General features: G+C 42.3%; 1 protein-coding gene across 1 annotated transcript; it reads left to right on the top strand.

Annotated features, from left to right (window-relative positions):
• Positions 1–726: 726 nt before the first annotated feature.
• LOC130126891 (protein TUNAR-like) lies at positions 727–10287 on the top strand. Its single transcript, XM_056296535.1, has 2 exons — positions 727–762; positions 10102–10287. The coding sequence occupies exons 1-2, from the start codon at positions 727–729 to the stop codon at positions 10285–10287; spliced, it is 222 nt and encodes a 73-aa protein (XP_056152510.1).
• The last annotated feature ends 8401 nt before the right edge of the window (positions 10288–18688 follow it).

The raw sequence follows: 18688 nt of genomic DNA on the forward strand, positions 1-18688 counted from the left end.
AGATGCATTTTTTATTTCTTCCTTTTTTCTCCTCCCAACATTTGAAAGATTTTGAAGCCAAGTGGCCATATTTTACAGCAATAGGAAAAAGTTTCACAGTGTAAATTAGTCTTATGAACATCCCTGCTTCGTCGGGGGTTTAAATACAGACGGCAGGATGTGTTGGTAGAAGAGAAAAGGCTAAAAGCCTTTTTTTGGGGGGGAGTTTTGTGGAATGATGACAGAGAGACGGGGACGGAGATGTGCGCATGAAAAGGCTTTGTTTCTTCCCTCCTATCTGCCCATCAACTGACTACATCCTTCAACTTGACATCATCCCTCTTCACAGACTGGGAGAAGAGAGGAGGAGAGAACAGGGGAGAAGCGAGAGAAAGAGGTGGAGAGAAAAAAAAACAGAGACGAGAAGAGGGGGGGGGGGAGAGGGAGAGAGAGAGAGAGAGAGAGAGAGAGAGAGAGAGAGGAGGTGGACAGCATTGTTCCGAGGCTGTGAAAGGAGAAAGTGACGGCAGGCAGAACTTGGCGACTAGTGAGATGAAATTCGGAGAGGAGACGCTGGAGTGCAGCACCGTAAGACATCGAGGGAAAGCTGTAAAATTGGACAGTCTGGAAGACGAGCCAGCCGTCTCTGGATCCTGTCCCACCTTCCAGCTGAAGCATGAGAGGGGCAGACCTGCACCTTAGTTGCCGGGGATGTCTGTGCATTATGGAAAGGCGTCCCCCTCCAGCATGTCCAGTGCTATGCTCTACCTGATGCTCTGCAAGGTAGGTCCTCTGTCTAACTCCCCGCTCACCTCATGGCATCTCATTTCAAAAGGCAGTGTCTCAAGTTTAACATTACAAAGTGTAACGCAGAGCATCTACAAGCTGTTAACTAGTTAATGAATTAATCTTTGCCCATGAAATAGTCATGATAACGTTTCTTTCCTATGCAACGGCAATGTCCGCCTATCGATTTATAAGTCTTATGATTTATCCTTTATAAATAAACAGTCAGATATCTGCGTTTATAGTTGATCCTTGATTCAAGTGGCCTGGATAACTTAAACGTATTATGATGAAACCCTTCTCCATCTATCTTCCCTCTGTTAGTGTAAGTGATATCCTCTTCTAGGATTGTTTCATTTTTCAGACAAAAAAACTGCCGTATTTTTCCCGCAAGTTGCATATTTATGCAAATTGTTAATAAGTCTATATTGTAATAAGCTGATATTAGCTTGAACACGAAGTCAGGATAATCTCATATCACATTATGAATTGGGCTCGCTGTAGATGAAAATGAATAGCTTCTTAATATAATAGCCTTGAACAGTGTATTAATATATATGTTAAGATCAGTGAAATATGCGGTCTACCCAGATAGTTTTCTTCTCTTCAAAAACTCTACAGGAGTAAGCATATATGAAAAAAAAATTTAAAAAATTAATTAAAAACAAATTTGACATCAGCCCTTAATGAAAATGGTAAGTGGAAATGTTTCTCACGTCCATAATACAAGTGACTTCAATTTTCAGTTCATTAAATTCTTGCTCATCAGTTTAACATGCAGTTCCCACATACGCTGTGTGAGCTGTCTCTGCAAATCTCCTAAGAATGAAACAAATCAGTTATTCAAGCAGGCTTTGACGCATAATATACATTTTTCTGCAATAGCACCTCTTGTTGTATCAAAAATAGATGCGTCTCGCCGCGTTCACTGACACAACAGTGAGCATACTGTAGGTTATGGGAAATGGGCCAACTTGTTAGTGGTATTTCCATTTATTTCCCAAAGAAATCACCTCGTTTTACGGGAGCACCGATCGTGAATATACAGTATGTGTCTCCCTTTGTGCATCTACACACCTTCACATGTACATGTATGAAGCATGTGTTTGCAAGCATATGTTTGTATGTGTGATGCTCTGTAGTGTGTCTAATATATACATACGTATGTGTCTGTGCATACACACATACACACTCACACACTCTGTCAGGAGTGGATGGGGGCCGTTTGTTTTAATTCCATCTTAAAACAATGCCAAAAGCAACTCTGCCTGTCAGACCCTGTTAGCATCTGGCGCTGTTTGACATGCTCGGGATTATTCAAGTGGCAAAAGGTTTTACTCTCCACTGATCTGGAGATGTTGGCTCCTATTAGGTGTAGCAGGAGTGCTTGGATTTGGGGTCCCAGGTACGACACTGCCTTGACACTCTCTCCCTCCCTCACCCTGTGTGTGTGTGTGCGTGTTTGTGTTTGCATTCTTCTTACACAAAGGTGCCTCCGGCTCTTGCTCCCGCGGCGTGGAGCCAGGTGTAAGCTGATAACGCTGTGCACCTCACCTTGTAAGACAAAAATTGGCGTTTACTCCAGAAGATTCCCATTAGACAGCGCTGAAGCAGCTGATGTTATTTTCATTTTGAAAGTGGCATTGCATATCATTGAGATAAAGGATTTCGAGGCAGTGACTACTGCATGCATCCGATTTTTCCTGTCACTAAGTATTATAAGACGCTATCCGTAAACATTTGGGTGAAGGGCTTTGACGGGAACACCAGAGGCCTTGTCAAAAAAAAAAAAATCATAAACAGGAAAGTTAAGAGAGTAATTTGTGTTGGAAGGACTGGAAACAAGCTGTTGAGTGGCAACAGGAATCAATACTGAGATAACTAAATCCTCTAAAGCTGAAAGTAGCTCACAGTCAAATGACTAATCAATGAGGATAACGAAAGGAAGATAAAGATGGCAAAGAAGTGGAAACAATCAACGGCAGAGTTGGAAAATTCACTTAATACATGTTGGATACATATAATTCCTAAATGCCTTAAATTGCATTATTAGTGTCGCTCAGTTTAGATTGCCTATTTCGTTTTCAGTGACTTCGAGTTTTCGTCGGTGAAGCATGGCGCTAAACGTGAGCTCTGCACAGAGCAGAGCGAACATCACATCCTTCTACTCCAACCCAGGTGGTAGGGTGGAAGTCATTGTGGGGGTTAATGAGCGGGGTGCGCTGAAGAGGGGCATATTGAGCCAGCGCTGGCTGCCACTTGAATCAGAGCACTCTCTGTCGTACATTGTATAGACTGGAGTGGTGAGTCATGGATGGGGAGGTAATGGAAGGCATCCAGCGTCTTTTCTTTTTTTTTGTTCAATGGTGCATGGCTTTGGTTCATGGCAAAAAAAAAATTTCCCTTGGCACTCGGCCCCCCCCCCCCGTTTTCTACCCAATTGTACCCAGCCAATTACCCCACTCTTCTGAGCCATCCCGGTTGCTGCTCCACCCCTTCTGCTGATCCGGGGAGGGCTGCAGACTACCACATGCCTTCTCTGATACATGTGGAGTCGCCAGCTGCTTCTTTTCACCTGACAGTGAGACGTTTTGCCAGGGGGATGTAGCAAGTGGAAGGATCACGCTATTTCCCCCAGTCCGCCCCCTCCCGAACAGGTGCCCCGACTGACCAGAGGAGGCGCTGGTGCAGCGACCAGGACACATACCCACATCCGGCTTCCCACCCACAGACACGGCCAATTGTATCTGTAAGGACGCCCGACCAAGCCGGAGGTAACACGGGGATTCAAACCAGAGATCTCCCTGTTGGTAGGCAACGGAGTAGACTGCTATGCTTCTCGGGTGCCCTGGCACTTGAGTGTAAAGTGCTATGTGACACTTTGCTTGAATCCTGGCCCCTAACGTTCATCCATGTGAGTAACAAAACAAATCAAAGCAAGGAAGGTAAACTGAAATAGAGAGGTACACAGCACCTTTGGGAGACGTCTCCCATTTTTGAATGCTCTCTGGGTGGATATCCTTTGCCGCTGTCACCGTGTAGTTTGCTGAGGATTGTGTGTGCGAGCCGAGCCTTTTAGGGGTTGGCATGTCAGATATAACCAAATTAAACAATTCGGCCTGCCTGGCTCTTAATTTGTGTGTTTGATTGCAGGAATCAAGAAAGTCAATGAGAGCGAGTCATTCACTTTTGTTTCAACTGGTACCGATGAGCAAGCCCTGATGATATCTACTGCTTATATCACGCTTTAGCCAAAATATGACACATATAGCACCTTTCAAGAGGAGCTTGGGCTCCCTAAATTCCCCCCCCTCCCTTTTCCCACAGCGTCTTTTTTCCCTCCCTGCCGAGTGCTGTTTGTATCAGCAGCAAGCAGGCGTCTTCATGCATGAGAGCGCACCCAGCGCACCACACAAAGAGGTCCATTCAGGTTGAGGGAAGCCCTGTTTATGGCGCTCCCCAAGAGAGGCAATCATAGCCCATTGTTACAGATCAGAGACAGAGACAACCCTCTCTGCCCACGTAAAACACAGTGAGATGGGCTTTTATGCACTCCAGGAATACACAACTCATGTCAATAGTTGGACATCATTAACACAATGAACCATGTTCATTGTCTGGGACAGTATGGATGCCATATGAGATGTTACCCTGTCATGAACAGGGGCAAAAGTTTAAATACTACCACTATTGTCACAGTGCACATGGTGCAAATCTGCATACAATGTTATTTATTTTATTCCAGCCAAACCGTGTTTACTTGACATGTGTCCTTTAGAAAATGAATGCATTTTCTGGAGGTGTCTGGGTAGCGTGGCGGTCTATTCCGTTGCCCACCAGCACAGGGATCGTTGGTTCGAATCCCCGTGTTACCTCTGGCTGGGTCAGGCGTCCCTACAAACACAATTGGCCATGTCTGCAGGGGGGAAGCCAGATGTGGGTGTGTCCTGGTCGCTGCACTAGCACCTCCTCTGGTCGGTTGGGGCACCTGTTCAGGGGGGAGGGAGATCTGGGGGGAATAGCGTGATCCTCCCACATGCTACATCCCCCTGACAAAACTCCTCACTGTCAGGTGAAAAGAAGCGACTGGCGACTCCACATGTATCGGAGGAGGCATGTGGTAGTCTGCAGCCCTCCCTGGATCGGCAGAGGGGGTGACCCGGACGGCTCGGAAGAGTGGGGTAATTGGCCGGGTATGATTGAGGAGAAAAAAGGGGGGAAAATCCCCCCCCAAAAAGAACGCATTTTTTATGCTTCTTGTTTTTGAGTTTGTCTTTCCTGTCTTTGACTCTTCCATTCTGAGGTCCACAGAGCTCTAATAGTTCTTTAATAGGATTGCCCAAACAGCCCGCCAGACGTCGAGCTGATTAGAATGACTGTGTGTGTCTAATCGCTCTCAGATCAATAAGTCTGAACTCCACTGGATTCTTCTATGCCTTGATCCATCCACACAAGGCAACAGCTAGACGTTGATGTACCGGAGTAGATTCTTGGCAGGTTATAATTTCTGCCAAGTCCTTTTCCCCTGCCAAACCTTTGAGAGTGCAATCAGCAAGTCCAGAAAAAAAGGAAAGCATCCTCTACAGGGCCAGAGAGCACTGCCCAGCAACATAAAACTTCTTCCCTGGGCAGACCCAAAGGTTACATAAATTTCAATTACAATCTCAGAGACTGCAAATGGGCCTAAATACTCTGGCTGCCACAGAAGTCAATTATAGAAAACAGGTGTGTAAAATTAGATTCATCTTAATGTGAAAGTAACGTATGTATTACGCTGTATGTATTTGGTTTTGTGATGGCAGGAAGTGGACATCTGAAGAGCACAACTTTGAGGGAAGGTTCACCTCTTCGAGGATTCTGCTCACTAACGTGTGTAGGAAAACAGTTGCCCCAGCAAATATTTGAAGAACATTATTTATCCTGTCATTACTCCCCACCCCAATCCTGAGCTAACTGGAGGATCTTTGAATTGCTAATATAACCTCAGAGCAAATGAGGCCAAAGGTTTGGCTGGCACAACATAAGAACAGACAACTCCAGAGGATTTTTGTGCCACTGAATGGTTATATTGCTAAGTTATTAGAAGTTGGTAACTGAGTCAGACCATTCAAATTCACTCAAAGGAAAAGCTGGTATATTTTGCGAAGAGAAAATGGTCCCGTAACGGCTCCAAGATCTATTTTTAGTGCACGTTAGTTTATACGCTTTTCCACTGCAAGTTCGCATATAAAACCCACTGACCCGCAAAAGGAGCCCTTGTCTCCTGAGAGGGGTTTGGATGCCAACCTGTAAAACTGCTGCGCCTGTGGGCTCAAAACATAAACCCAGCCTCTAACACTATCCCCCCAGGCTACACCAATCAATAGACGCACCGCTCCTACATCCTCACACTTGCACAAAGATGAGCACTACCATCAACACATACACACACACACGCGCAAGAATGCACGCATGCAGAGACACACATGCATGCACACACATTTTTAAAGATACAATCAAACACAGAGACTAAGTTACCCATTCAGTCAGATAATCAGTTGCATACACACATACACATACATGCGTATAAACACAGGCACAAACATTCACACAGTGGTGATATGATGAATAACAGGAATCCCATGGCTTACCTTGACTTGAGCAGTGCCTTCCACAGGAGCTCCGGTACGCGGATACACTGTTGGGTTTGTTTTAGAGCTGCTTCTGTCATGTTGGAGAAACCAGACCAGGAAAGCTGAGTTCGGCCATTCCCCCGATGTCTAGCATGTCAGTCAGTATGACTAGTTGGTGACAGAGATCTGTTTTCAAAAGCAAGTGGGTTATGATGGATGATGGGTAATTCATATTATTACACCGAGCAATGCATGCTGCTCTGCTCCATGTTTGATTGGATGTTGTCTAAACCCCAACACATATCTCAGTGAGCAGCTACCAGAAATTAACAGATAAGCTGTCGCAGCTTTTTCCAAGATTGCAACGCACTAAATTTACATCACAGTAGCTTGTGTAAGAGTAACATTTGTGTTTTGCAACAGACTTCATACCACATTCATAATATCTCTATACAAGTTTCAGGTATTACGTATGATTGATTGATTGAATTCCTCATCTTAGCTTGCATATATTTTCAAGGTAAAACCAATGCAACTAGCGTGATAGGGGACAAACAATGTGTCATGGCAGAATATATAAAAAATACAAGCATACATGACAAAAATTATATTTGAATTGGAGATCCCGTCTCCACCACCCACATGGACAGAGTGTTGCTCGTCATCTTCCAAAAATGTCATTTGCAAAAATAAAAAGACGTCAACTAAGCTATTAAAATAATCCGCCCCTCATCCCCCGATGTTCAAACACAACAAAATTGAATAGTAAATAATAGCACTGTGCAGTATCAGTGCAGTATCTGAATGGGTTGAACATCAAGTGTTTGTCACCTAAATTGAAAGGTAATAATTCCTAACCTAACCCCACTTATAATGATTTTTAAACATGCCAACAAGCATTTTGACCCTTTCAAATGTAGTCTTAGTAGTTTCACATGCTTGATTCGAGTGAAAAGCTGTAAATCAGTTAAGAAATATAACATAAGGGAGGAACTGTCTGTGCCCCATCACAACCCTCTTGACAAGAGGACGCTGAAAAGTTCTGAACTGAAAATTTAAGTCTGATGTTCACATCTGTTCTTGCCTGTGTGGCATTTCCACCTTCTTTATGCAGGTTTCTTAAGGGTACTCTGATTTCTATCTTCTTTACACTGTCTAAGATATGCATATTAGGTGAACTCGAAGCTATAAATTGCCCAAAGGTGTAGATGTGAAGGAGGATAGGTCTGTGTGCATGCTGCAATGGATTGAGACGCTGTGCAGAATATCTCTTTGCCTTAAGCCTCATGCCTGCTGGGATACGCTGCAGCTCCTAGCTACTCCCAAATGGACAGTATAGAGACTGAATCCATCAGTGGAAAAAAAAAGGAAAATGCGGAGACACCCCTCCAAAAAAAAAAATATTGATTCACCTCTCTCCACTCCAACTCTATAGAGAAAGCTCATCCTCAATCACTTTACTGCCATAATGCCTAGAGACATCGAGAGATGAAGCTGCTAGCTTGGCAAACATCACCGAATTTGCAATGTCTGCTGTGTAATTATGTGCTAAAGGAGTTTTTATTCTCAGAGAACATACAAGGACAGATTACAGAAACAAAAATGTATACGAGAAACCTCAAGTCAAGTCAATTTAATTTGTATAGCCCAACATCACAAATTACAAATTTGCCTCAAGGGGTTTTACAGCAACACAACATTCTGTCCTTAGACCCTTGCACCAGATAAGGAAAAACTCCCTAAAAAAAAAAAGGGAAAAAAAAGACCATTAACAACTCAACTGCACCCCTGCAAGTTATACCGATGAGGGTTAGAGAACTTAACTTTCCTCTGCCAGAGTTAGTAAGATAACCCTGAGCTAGTAGCGTACACATACACACATTGGCGTTCATGTTTAGTGCACATTCATTCTCAAAATGAAATTTATCTTTGTAACGCTAAGTGTTACTTTTCAAATGTCTACTTTAAAAATGTACTGTCCATCACTCTGCTACTTCCCATCAGAGATCACAGCACATGAACATCTTATTAAAGCTGATGTACAGCAAGGCATGACTCACTATTCATGAGTGTGCCATTTAGCTGTTACGAAGCTTGTATTGACCCAATTATGAAATTATGAATAGGTATATTAACAGACTTTGTATAAGTGTTACCTATATTTGCTACGGGGAAGATGGTGCACTTCACATCGGTGAAATGGCATGAGCTACCTAACACGATACCAACACAAGAGCGGTGCATACTCTAATGTACCGTATATGCTGGGTGCTATCTCTTTCCAGGATTTAAACATAGGCAATGACTATATTTTATTCAAGGAATGATGGAAAGTAATTTATTTTTGATGAAAATTCTTTCTCATGTCCATAAATAAAATATATCTCTATGAGAGCTTGTGGAAAACTAATGCAACATGCAGGACACAACAGTGCGGCTGATACTTTACTGCTATTCTACTTGTACCCATTGACAGTTTGAAGTTTTCTGTGTGTGTGGGGTTACGTAGTGGGTGGATGGTGGGTGGATGGGTGTGAATATGGATGTGAGAATTCTATGTATCTAGTTGTTACTGCAATGTCTGTATATCCATGCCTTTAAAGTCAAACATATGTACATATATACTGTACGAAAACATTAACATAAAATCAACAAAATCTGTAAAACACTTAACCTTTTGGGATATTAACTCTCCTCTTCTCCACCAACACACACACCCATGCATACATGCATATACTATATCTCCACACACACACACACACACACACACACACACACACACACACACACACACACACACACAAAAACAAATGTCGTGGTACTCAATGGTGCAGCAGAAAAATAGGCCCTGTGGTTTGAACCCCAGCGGTGCCTCCAGCTTGGCCGTGTGTTGCAGGCAACACAACTGGCGATGTTTCTGGTTGGGGGGCCTTTAGGGGTAATGTGTCCTCCCATTGTATAATCAGCATCTCCTGCAGGTGATGGGGAGCCTAAACAGCTGTGGGTGGATCGGGGTAACAGCGTGAGCCTTTCTTTGCATGTGTTATGTTCCCCCCGGACAAACCTGCAGCTGGCAGTTGAAAACAAGCAGTTTGGGACTCCATGTGTAGTGTGGATTACATGTTGTCTATAGCCCTGTATGGGATGTGCAATGGTGGGACTTTACGAGAACAGGGAAATGGATATGCTAAAATGGGAGGGAAAAAAGGAGGGGTGTGTGTTTAAAAAAAAAACAACTACAAATTATGAACCAGGCAGTCAGCAACATTTTTATCTCAAGCTTTTCGGGTGCTCTGAAATCTTTAAAGCTTTTTCATTGACAAGTACATTTTTTATATCTTGCATTTACATTTGTGTGAAACAAATGTTGCTGCTTATGTCCCCACAAGAACACACATCATAAATGCATCCCTATCAGTCAAAATACTGCTTTTTTTCCAGGATGGAAAAGCTAATGCAAATCTCATGCTTCAACAAAAGGTTTAGTAGATTATTTTGTTAATCCACATTTAAGAGATGATCAAAGGAGAAAAAGAAAATTAATATTTTGTTAATCATTTAGCTTTGTTGGCTTTGCCCAAGCATATATGACTTTTCATGTTTATTTCCTGGCATTTATCACTGTCCGCCATTTACCGCACAGTGAACATCATCAAAGAAATGTAAACCATTTACACAAATTAACATATGGATTATGCTTCTCTCCCTTATCTATTCACTCCAGATTGGTGTGCGACGAAAAGTGCAGACTTTTCCTGGGAAAATGGTAAACACTGTCTATAGTGATGAGGAAAAGGGAATTCAAGACAAGGAAAGCAAGGAGGAGTCCATCTTGGCCATGTTGGGCATCATCGGGACCATTCTCAACTTGGTAGTCATCATCTTTGTCTACATCTACACTACTTTGTAGGTCTGGCTGACATTGTCATCTCTTGTTTTTGACTGACCGACATATCTGGGTCTGTCCCAGCTGTCCCCAGTGATGGAACTGAGGCGGTCAGGACCAGTTAAGACAGCAGACTGTCCCAATGGATGCCTGGATCATACAATGGTTGATCATCATATGACTAGTACCCTACAAAATGTCCCTGCGTTGAGACTACAGGAGACTGGTCTGGTCCTGTGCGGGCTGTCTCCGGTAGAAATAGGATTATCCAAAATATCTAGTCATTTCTGACTTGTACATAAAATGCATGAACCTAAAGGCTCCATGGATGCAATTTTGCTGGACACCTACTGCACAATGAGTGGAAAGACTGTGTAGTGTATCCAGAGTTCTGCCAGCTGTTTTGAAAAATACTTGGAAGATATTCTTGTAGAAAATTTTGAAATATAAGAATGGACTATTATACTATTATGATTTGCTGGCATACGTCAACAACTGGGTAAAGACGTACGGATAAAGTACTCACAGTATCAACTTGACTATATTTTCTCAAGACTACTCTTGGTAAAAACATGACGGGAAATATGTTATTTATATAAAACATTTGAGCAAATATATGATGTAGAGAAAGTTGTTATTCTGCTTGGTTTAATGTTTGTTTTTATATTGTACTGATAACTATTTTCTGGAAAATTTGACTTTGGACTGTATTCTTACATTGCATAAGAGTGAATTGGTGGCCATTTGAAAAATAGTTACATTCACATACTAAATGTTTGTTGTGAGTTTTTGACAGAAAAAGTGTTGTCTTGCAAAGGTAATTTGGAAGTTTAAAATGCTGACAGGTTAATAATGTATGTCGTTTCCATGTGTACTTGACCTTATAAGGTGGACAGTGACACCTGACTAAGTGGCTACGGGGTATTTACACTATTCAAAACACGATACATGGAACGATTATTGGGGATTTGCAAAGCAGTTTGCAGTTACATCAACATGTCTGCATTTAAAGGTCATCGGTGAGGGATGCCTCGTTGAAAGGGCACCCATCCATTTGTGAGAGGGGATGGTTTTGGGATTTGGAGATGAGGGAGAAGTAGTAGCTTGAGCCACCGTAGAGCATCTACTCAGGAGTAAAAGAAATGTTTTACTTTGTGGTTCAAGGCCAGATCGAGATAAGTAATAAAGTTATTTTGTAAAGTAGGAGATAACATTAAACACTACAACCACAAATTTCAATCTGCATGAGTATATATCACCATGTGCATTTACAGTTACATGCAACATGATGTTATTACACTTTAATGAGTCCGCTTATTTAAATGTACATAGAATTTACTGAGCTCCAAAGCTTAGAGAAGACTGCATTTTTAATTAAGCCTCTTTCAGTTAGTGCGAAGTACGGATATTTCTAAACTTAGACTCGTGCAGAATGACTGTATGCCTTAAAACATGAGGAAATTGCTATTTCCATTATGTATAAAATTATCAGGTTATGTATAGTGCAGTGCCAGTGTTTTATTTTCATTTCAGTTTTCTCTTAATTTCTAAAAATTTTATTTTGAGGTCCCACGTAAAAACTCACATACAGCACTCATAAACACCATTTGAAACGTTTGGATTTCAAATTCTATCTCCGCCTAAAGTGCGTAATTGCCAGATTTGGGCCCAGTTGTATTGGCAAATGTGGAACTTTTTTGTTGTTGTTGTTGTGTTTTGCTTATAATGGTGTTGTTTGGGTGGGGGTCCGCCAGAGAGAAAACCCAAGGCGATCACAAGATGGCAAAAGTGAGTTTCAGTTTGCTTTACCCTGAATGACACCTCACCAACAGTAAAATGTTGATGCAGAACATCCCACCCCTATCTGGTTGTTTAAGCAGGTTCAAATAAAGGCTATGACATCCAACCACTGTCTGATCCTAGACCAAAAATATATTAAGTTGTTTACACTTGGGTTAAGCTGAACGAAACTCGAGTGTTATCCATAAAATCTCTCAAAAATGATTGATAGGTGAGTAGGGATATGGGAAAGCATGCATAAAACCTCCACGTATTGTTCCAGCAATCAAGAATCCCAGGTTACTGATGTCAGGTAAACATCACATTTCTTTTGGGTCGCATCATGCATGAGCCCACGAGGAGCAATTAATAGAATGGTTTCTAATCACATACGAGGGGCAAGTGTACACAAGTTTTCACCAATTTCACTTTTAATACATTATCCCTCTAATTGAAAATCAGTGAAATCAGCTGGCAGTGTGTTTGGCTAAATGAAAACTTGCATACATCCGGATCCCGGTTGCACGTGGTTGGTATTACACTCTCAGTAGTTGGTTATCACTTATGTTCACGCTAGATCCTACAGGAGACGAAAGGAAGAACAAAATGGCTATGTACAGTACAGTATATGAGAATGTATGACTAAACAGTATATTACAGCTGGTGAGCAAAATATTATGTTTGTGCGTTTCACTCGACAACCTCATGAATTCAGAAAGTGCCTGAGATCCAAGCATCTCAACCTTACCATCCAGAAGTCAAGTAAAAAAGGAAAAATAACTCACCAGTGAATTTATCGTTTTGATATTATTTCACCCTGCAAGAACTGGTGGTGTCTTACATGTGCGGATGGAGGATGCTTGCAGAAATGATACGTCATGATCTACTTTCATTAAGTTTATGATCAGACTGCAATTGTGCTGTATGGTCTATTTGGCACATTTAGCAAATTTCTCTATAGTGAGGTGCCCCATATTCTTTTTACATGGTAAGATACAGTAAAAGGAAACTTAGCAAGCACATGGAGGGTCTTTGCGAATGTAATCATATTTAATGTGTATTTAATATTCTTAGTACTCTTATTGTTTACTTGTGTTCCGAAAACAAATGTATTCTGAACTATTTCTATGTTTTATCCTTGTGTATGCTGAACACACTAAACTGTCTCCCGTTGGTAAGAGAAGGAGAGGTCAAATAGAATTCAATTATCCACTTGCTATGTTGTTTTCTCCTTACCGTGACATGATGGAGTTTTTCATCCTGCCGTTTTGTTAAGAAAAAAAGATCTAAATAAATACGATTTTAAATTTGAATTGATTCGAAAATCGTACATTTTATCCATGAATTAGCCAATGTCTTTCACAGCGATCGCGTATTAGCATTAGCATTAGCATAAGTCTTAGCATTAGCCACCCTGTTTTGTTTTGTTTTTTTTTCCCTTCAATTTCCCCACCTTTCCCCACCAGGTGTATCTGGCCACTTACCCTGCTCTTTTTGCGTCGTCCCGGGCGCTGCTCGTTCCCCTCTCTGCCGATCTGGGGGGCGCCCCGACCGACCAGCTGAGGCGCTAGTGCAGCAACCAGGACAAGTACCCACGTCCGACTTCCCACCCGCAAACACGGCCAATTGTGTCTGTAGGGACGCCGGACCAAGCCGGAGCTAACACGGGGATTCGACCCCGCGTTGGTAGGCAACGGAACAGACCGCTACTCGGACGCCCTATTAGCCACCCCGTTTGCTCAGTATGCAAAAACGCGTCAGATCCGGAAGACTGACTCGCCGTCATAAAGTCCATCCATCCATTGGGGTCGCGGGGATGCTGGAGCCTATCCCAGCAGTCATTGGGCAGTAGGCGAGGAGACACCCTGGACAGACCGCCAGTCCATCATAGGGCCCTAATAACAATAATGTAAACTACTAATAAGACACGTTAGTCCCTAGTTAACAGGTCTGACCCTCTAGCCGAGCGGTTAGTGACGTCGCCTTGTGGTGCAGTACACCTCATATCGAATCCCGAACCGGGCAAGAAAATAACAGGTTACAATAATCATAATAATAAGCTGTTGCTCAATCCCCGCAGGCCACGCCCTCTCTTGTCTGCGCCTCTTATTCCTCCCCTCCCCCTCACTCCTTCTCCCTTTCTCTCTCTCCCCACCTGTTGAAGCATTGTTGTGTTATTATTTTATGTTACTCGCTATGCCACCGTCCCCTTTTCCGCCAATCTTTTTATCTCCTGACACTTGGTGCCACACCCTCCCTCTAGCTCCCTCTCTTTCTGTCCTCTCACCACGGCCAATAAAAGCTGGAGGCCGCAGTCGCCCTGCGACACTCTACACAGCAACACTGGAGGACACATTCATGACAAGAGACAAGAATAAGGTGCATATCCAGGCCGTCATAAAGTCCGAGATAAAAAGCATTCGGTAGCGCTGGAAAGGTTTTCACGAGAATCAATGGCAGTCAAGAGGTAAGCTTCAAAGAACTTACAATTCCTCTGAGTCTGACAGTTAAATAATAATAATAATAATAATAATAATAATAATAATAATAACAAACGAGAGCCATAACGGAATTCTCTGTGAAGGAGGAAAGAGACGCCACAGCGTTACATTACACAAGACATATTTCTGTCTCTGTCTAGCCCCAAATCAATGTGAAAGTCGGGGGAAAGGGGAATGAGCGCAAAGCTAGCAGGATGAAGACGTGGAAACCAAATCATCACATCTCTATTCAAGCTCTTTTTTGAATCCTGTAGGTCATATATATGTCAAAATAATTTTCTCCCTCCATTAAGAATCCTCTGGAACGGGAAGAGGACTGGAACAATCCGGTCGCTGAACAGAAAAAAAGAAACTAAAAACAGCTTAACTTTTTTTTTTAGATTAGGCAACGAATCAAAAAGTGTTGTTTGAAGTACCACAGCTGTTTAAATTCACACAAGCCTGCGTAAAGCCATTGTTTCACCTGGATCCAGGAGTCAACCTCGCCTCCATCTGAAGCTGAAAGACTCACGGTGAACAATGCGAGGAGGATTGCGGCCTATCACAGACGAATGATTCAATCAGGCAGATTGTCCATGCAGACATTTCACCGCTATCTAGTCGAGCTGACGTGCTTTTTGATGGCTCCACATAAATACTGAGCAGTTGATTAATCTATTTGACACACAAGCTACACAAAATCAACGACATAAAATGCAATCCTTGCAATCCTTGAGACACTAAACGCTGCAAAAGAAAAAAAAACATACACATTCATATTTGATGATGTAGAAAAACAAGATTTTCCTTACAGAAAAGAGAGTGGAGAGCTCTTGTGCCCACTGTCTTGCAGATGATTGTGTTGCTGGTGAATCTTCACACACTGTTTATGGGCAAATTGCAGTTTAACTGCAAATAGATATAAATAGTGTTATAATATGATGGATTAGAATATAAAGATTGCTTGCATAAATATGGTTTTGATATCTATTCCATGTCCTTAAGCACTTTCTACAGACAAGTCAGTGTTAAAATTAACCTAGAATGTAATTATGGACCCAATCACAGCTCCATTAGAAATAATGTGCTTTCATGCCTGTAGTTTTACACTCTATTACCTGCATGAAAGGCCAGGGAAAGGTGAGCTAATCCACTATCATTTTAGCGGCCGAGCTCGCCAAGGTTCAAAGTTCATCTTCTTCAGTAATTCTGATGCTTATTTGCTATCTTTGGTGATCAGTGATAAGGCGATCCATCTTTCTATCCTATACATATACTCAACTGTAAATGAATATGATAAAGAATGAAACATTCCAGAAAATGTGGTGGTCTGTGTACACGTAACACTGTTAATTTGACAGCAAGCTCTTCCATGTTGTCTATGCCATGCCAACATGGACCATATGCAGTACGTCTCGGTAGCTCGATCTCTTTGTTTTAAATTTTTTATATCCCTGATATGTATTTACATGGCACTCTGAAGAATGTTGACAGAGGACATATGGCTGTTAGGGGGTGGGTTCTCTAACCACCAAAACCTTGCCATCTGATGACAATATACTCGACTGTTATTAAGTATCTTAGACAACTATAATCTCTGACTAAAGAATCTACAAGACAGGAAAATTCATTGTGCCATAATTGCCATGATTTTTATATGGACATTAAAGAGGACATAATTAAACTGGCCTCTCTTACTGTATAGGATTTCAAAAGTTGACAAGCAATGGGTAGAAAGGAAATCCAAATGACAGTAATTTAACATGTGCATATGTTTAAACTAACACAAACACAAATGTGTCATTGTTTAATCCTCTCTGCAAACAGGTCAGAGTTCACCTTGCATGGTGACTCGCTGGGATCCTTCCGGTAGCTACGGCCTTCCATCAATTGGAGATCTTAGAGGATTTCCCCAATAGATGTGTCCTATATAGATTTCTTGTCACACAGGCTGCACATATCCAGCTGCCTCCTGCCTGCTTCCTTCACATTCATTCATCCAGTGAAATAAATCCTGTGATCAAAACAGGAGCGGGGCTGAAAGCCCTAACAAATCCTGATATGAATGTAAAACTTGAGAGAAAAGTGTCAAAATGTCAGGTTTAGCTCGAGTGTTAGAGATTACAAATCTTTCTTGCATGTGAGACGTTTGCGGTTCGCATTATACTAGAGATCAACCTGTCGGCCAAGAAAGCTGGCAAAGATCGCAAACACCGAAAAACCTGAGAGAGGATGCTGCGGTACTGCAGAAGGGAAGAGGTTTAGCTAAGTGCTGTTTGTTTACAGAGGATGAGATTCAACAAATCTGAATAGGGTGAAAGGAGATTCCTTCCCATTGTTTGCATGAATTATTATGAAACCCGCCCACCTCCTTTTAGCTATGCAATCCAGAGAAAAAGCGTGGGATTATAATTCATCCGTTCACTGTCTATCTCCTTTTCTCAGTTTGCTAAATATTGCCTTCACTGCTAGGCTATAAGGACACCATGAAGGGAAAGACTTAGAAGTTGACAGAGAAGGAAAACGAGAAAGTTCCCTTCTTACACTGAGGGAACAGTGCTATGTTTGAATTAAAGTCATAAAACACATGCAAACAAGCACCCAGATACACACACAGACTCATGCATGCACGCACACACTCATGCACACACGCACATGCACACACACACACATGCACACACACAAACACATGCACGCACGCACATGCACGCATGCACACATGCATGCATGCACACGCACATGCGTGCATGCACTCACATGCACACACACATGCATGCACTCACGCGCACACATGCACACACACAGAGCACAGACGAGTCTGGTATGGGAGAAGAAAGTCGTTAGAAGGAGAAGATGCTTCAAAGCGTTTTGTTTTGCATTTGGGACACAAGCCAAGGATTCTCACTTTACAGAGCAACTTTACCTCAGAAAGTAGGTCATCATTAGCAACAAAGTGTACAAGATATAAAGCCTAATGAGCTGCAGTCTGGTATACGCTTAAGCAACAAACACTAAACTGCAGGATAAGTTACCATATTCGTTTTGATATACTAATTAGGACATGTTGAAATATAGGTTTGATATAAAAATTACTTACAGGTTCGTCCCTGCCGGGCGATTTAAAGGAATGCAGTAGAACAATGTGATTAGTATTAAACTGGATTTATACTGAAATAAATCTTCTTCCTCACAGGTATGGGGGGATGTGACCTTGACTGCATTACTTTCTAGCCCTGTCAGATGCAGGTGATAGGGCCGCTAAAAGAGGCCCCCATAAGACGGTGTGCATAATTTCAGTGGGGATTTTCTAACCCAGATGACACGCTGACTATGATTAATCATGTTAATATTTATTTTAGGAGAGGTGTTACCTAGCAGCATGATTAAATAGCTCTCTTGTCAACTGTCAGGCAACTTTTGCCTTTTAATCCAGGCAGATCTTCCTAAACACTATATTAGCCAACTGGAACGCCTTAAGTTGAAGCATTTTCACTTGGTGGTTTGGAGATCATGCTGCATCCCTGCTGACAGTGTTGGCAGGGTTATGGGGTTTATGCATACAGCACAGATGGTGTGTTTACAAACTGATAATTAATCATGGCGCTATTGTAAACGAAGCATATCAATTCTTAATTTGTTACATGTCACTTGACAAAGTTTTGTCTTTTGACCTGACAAATTCTGAGGAGAAATATGAGGGATGCACAGAATCATACCGGCAAAGATTTTGGTGCAACAAAGAGGAAACAGAGAGCTGGTATGGGAAAGGACAGATCACAGCGAGTGGCTTTTTAATGGGTAAAGGAGGCAGAGTCAAGGAGAGAGGGATGGCTGTGCTGTCTCAGGGCGAGGGCCGAACTTCTCAGCTAACAGTATCTGGTCACCGTGGTCCAGATGAAGACTGCTGAGCTGATCAAAGCAGTGCAGACCACGGGGCTCCCACAGACCTGCTGCTGAGAGGTGTCTGGTTGTGAGCACACTTAAAATGAAGGAATCATTGATTCAAAGAGAGGCCTCTTCTTCTTTTTTTCCCAGTTAAACACTGGTGTGTTTAACTGCAACTGCGATGGCTGCTCATCAGAAAGTACAAGGTAGGGTTGATTTCAGCTGAAATTGATGCTAGTTACCTGCAGGTACCACAGTGGATGAGCTCAGCAGAGCAGGTT

This window comes from Lampris incognitus, chromosome 16 (genome assembly GCF_029633865.1).
Source record: "Lampris incognitus isolate fLamInc1 chromosome 16, fLamInc1.hap2, whole genome shotgun sequence".
NCBI classification, from domain to species: Eukaryota; Metazoa; Chordata; class Actinopteri; order Lampriformes; family Lampridae; genus Lampris; species Lampris incognitus.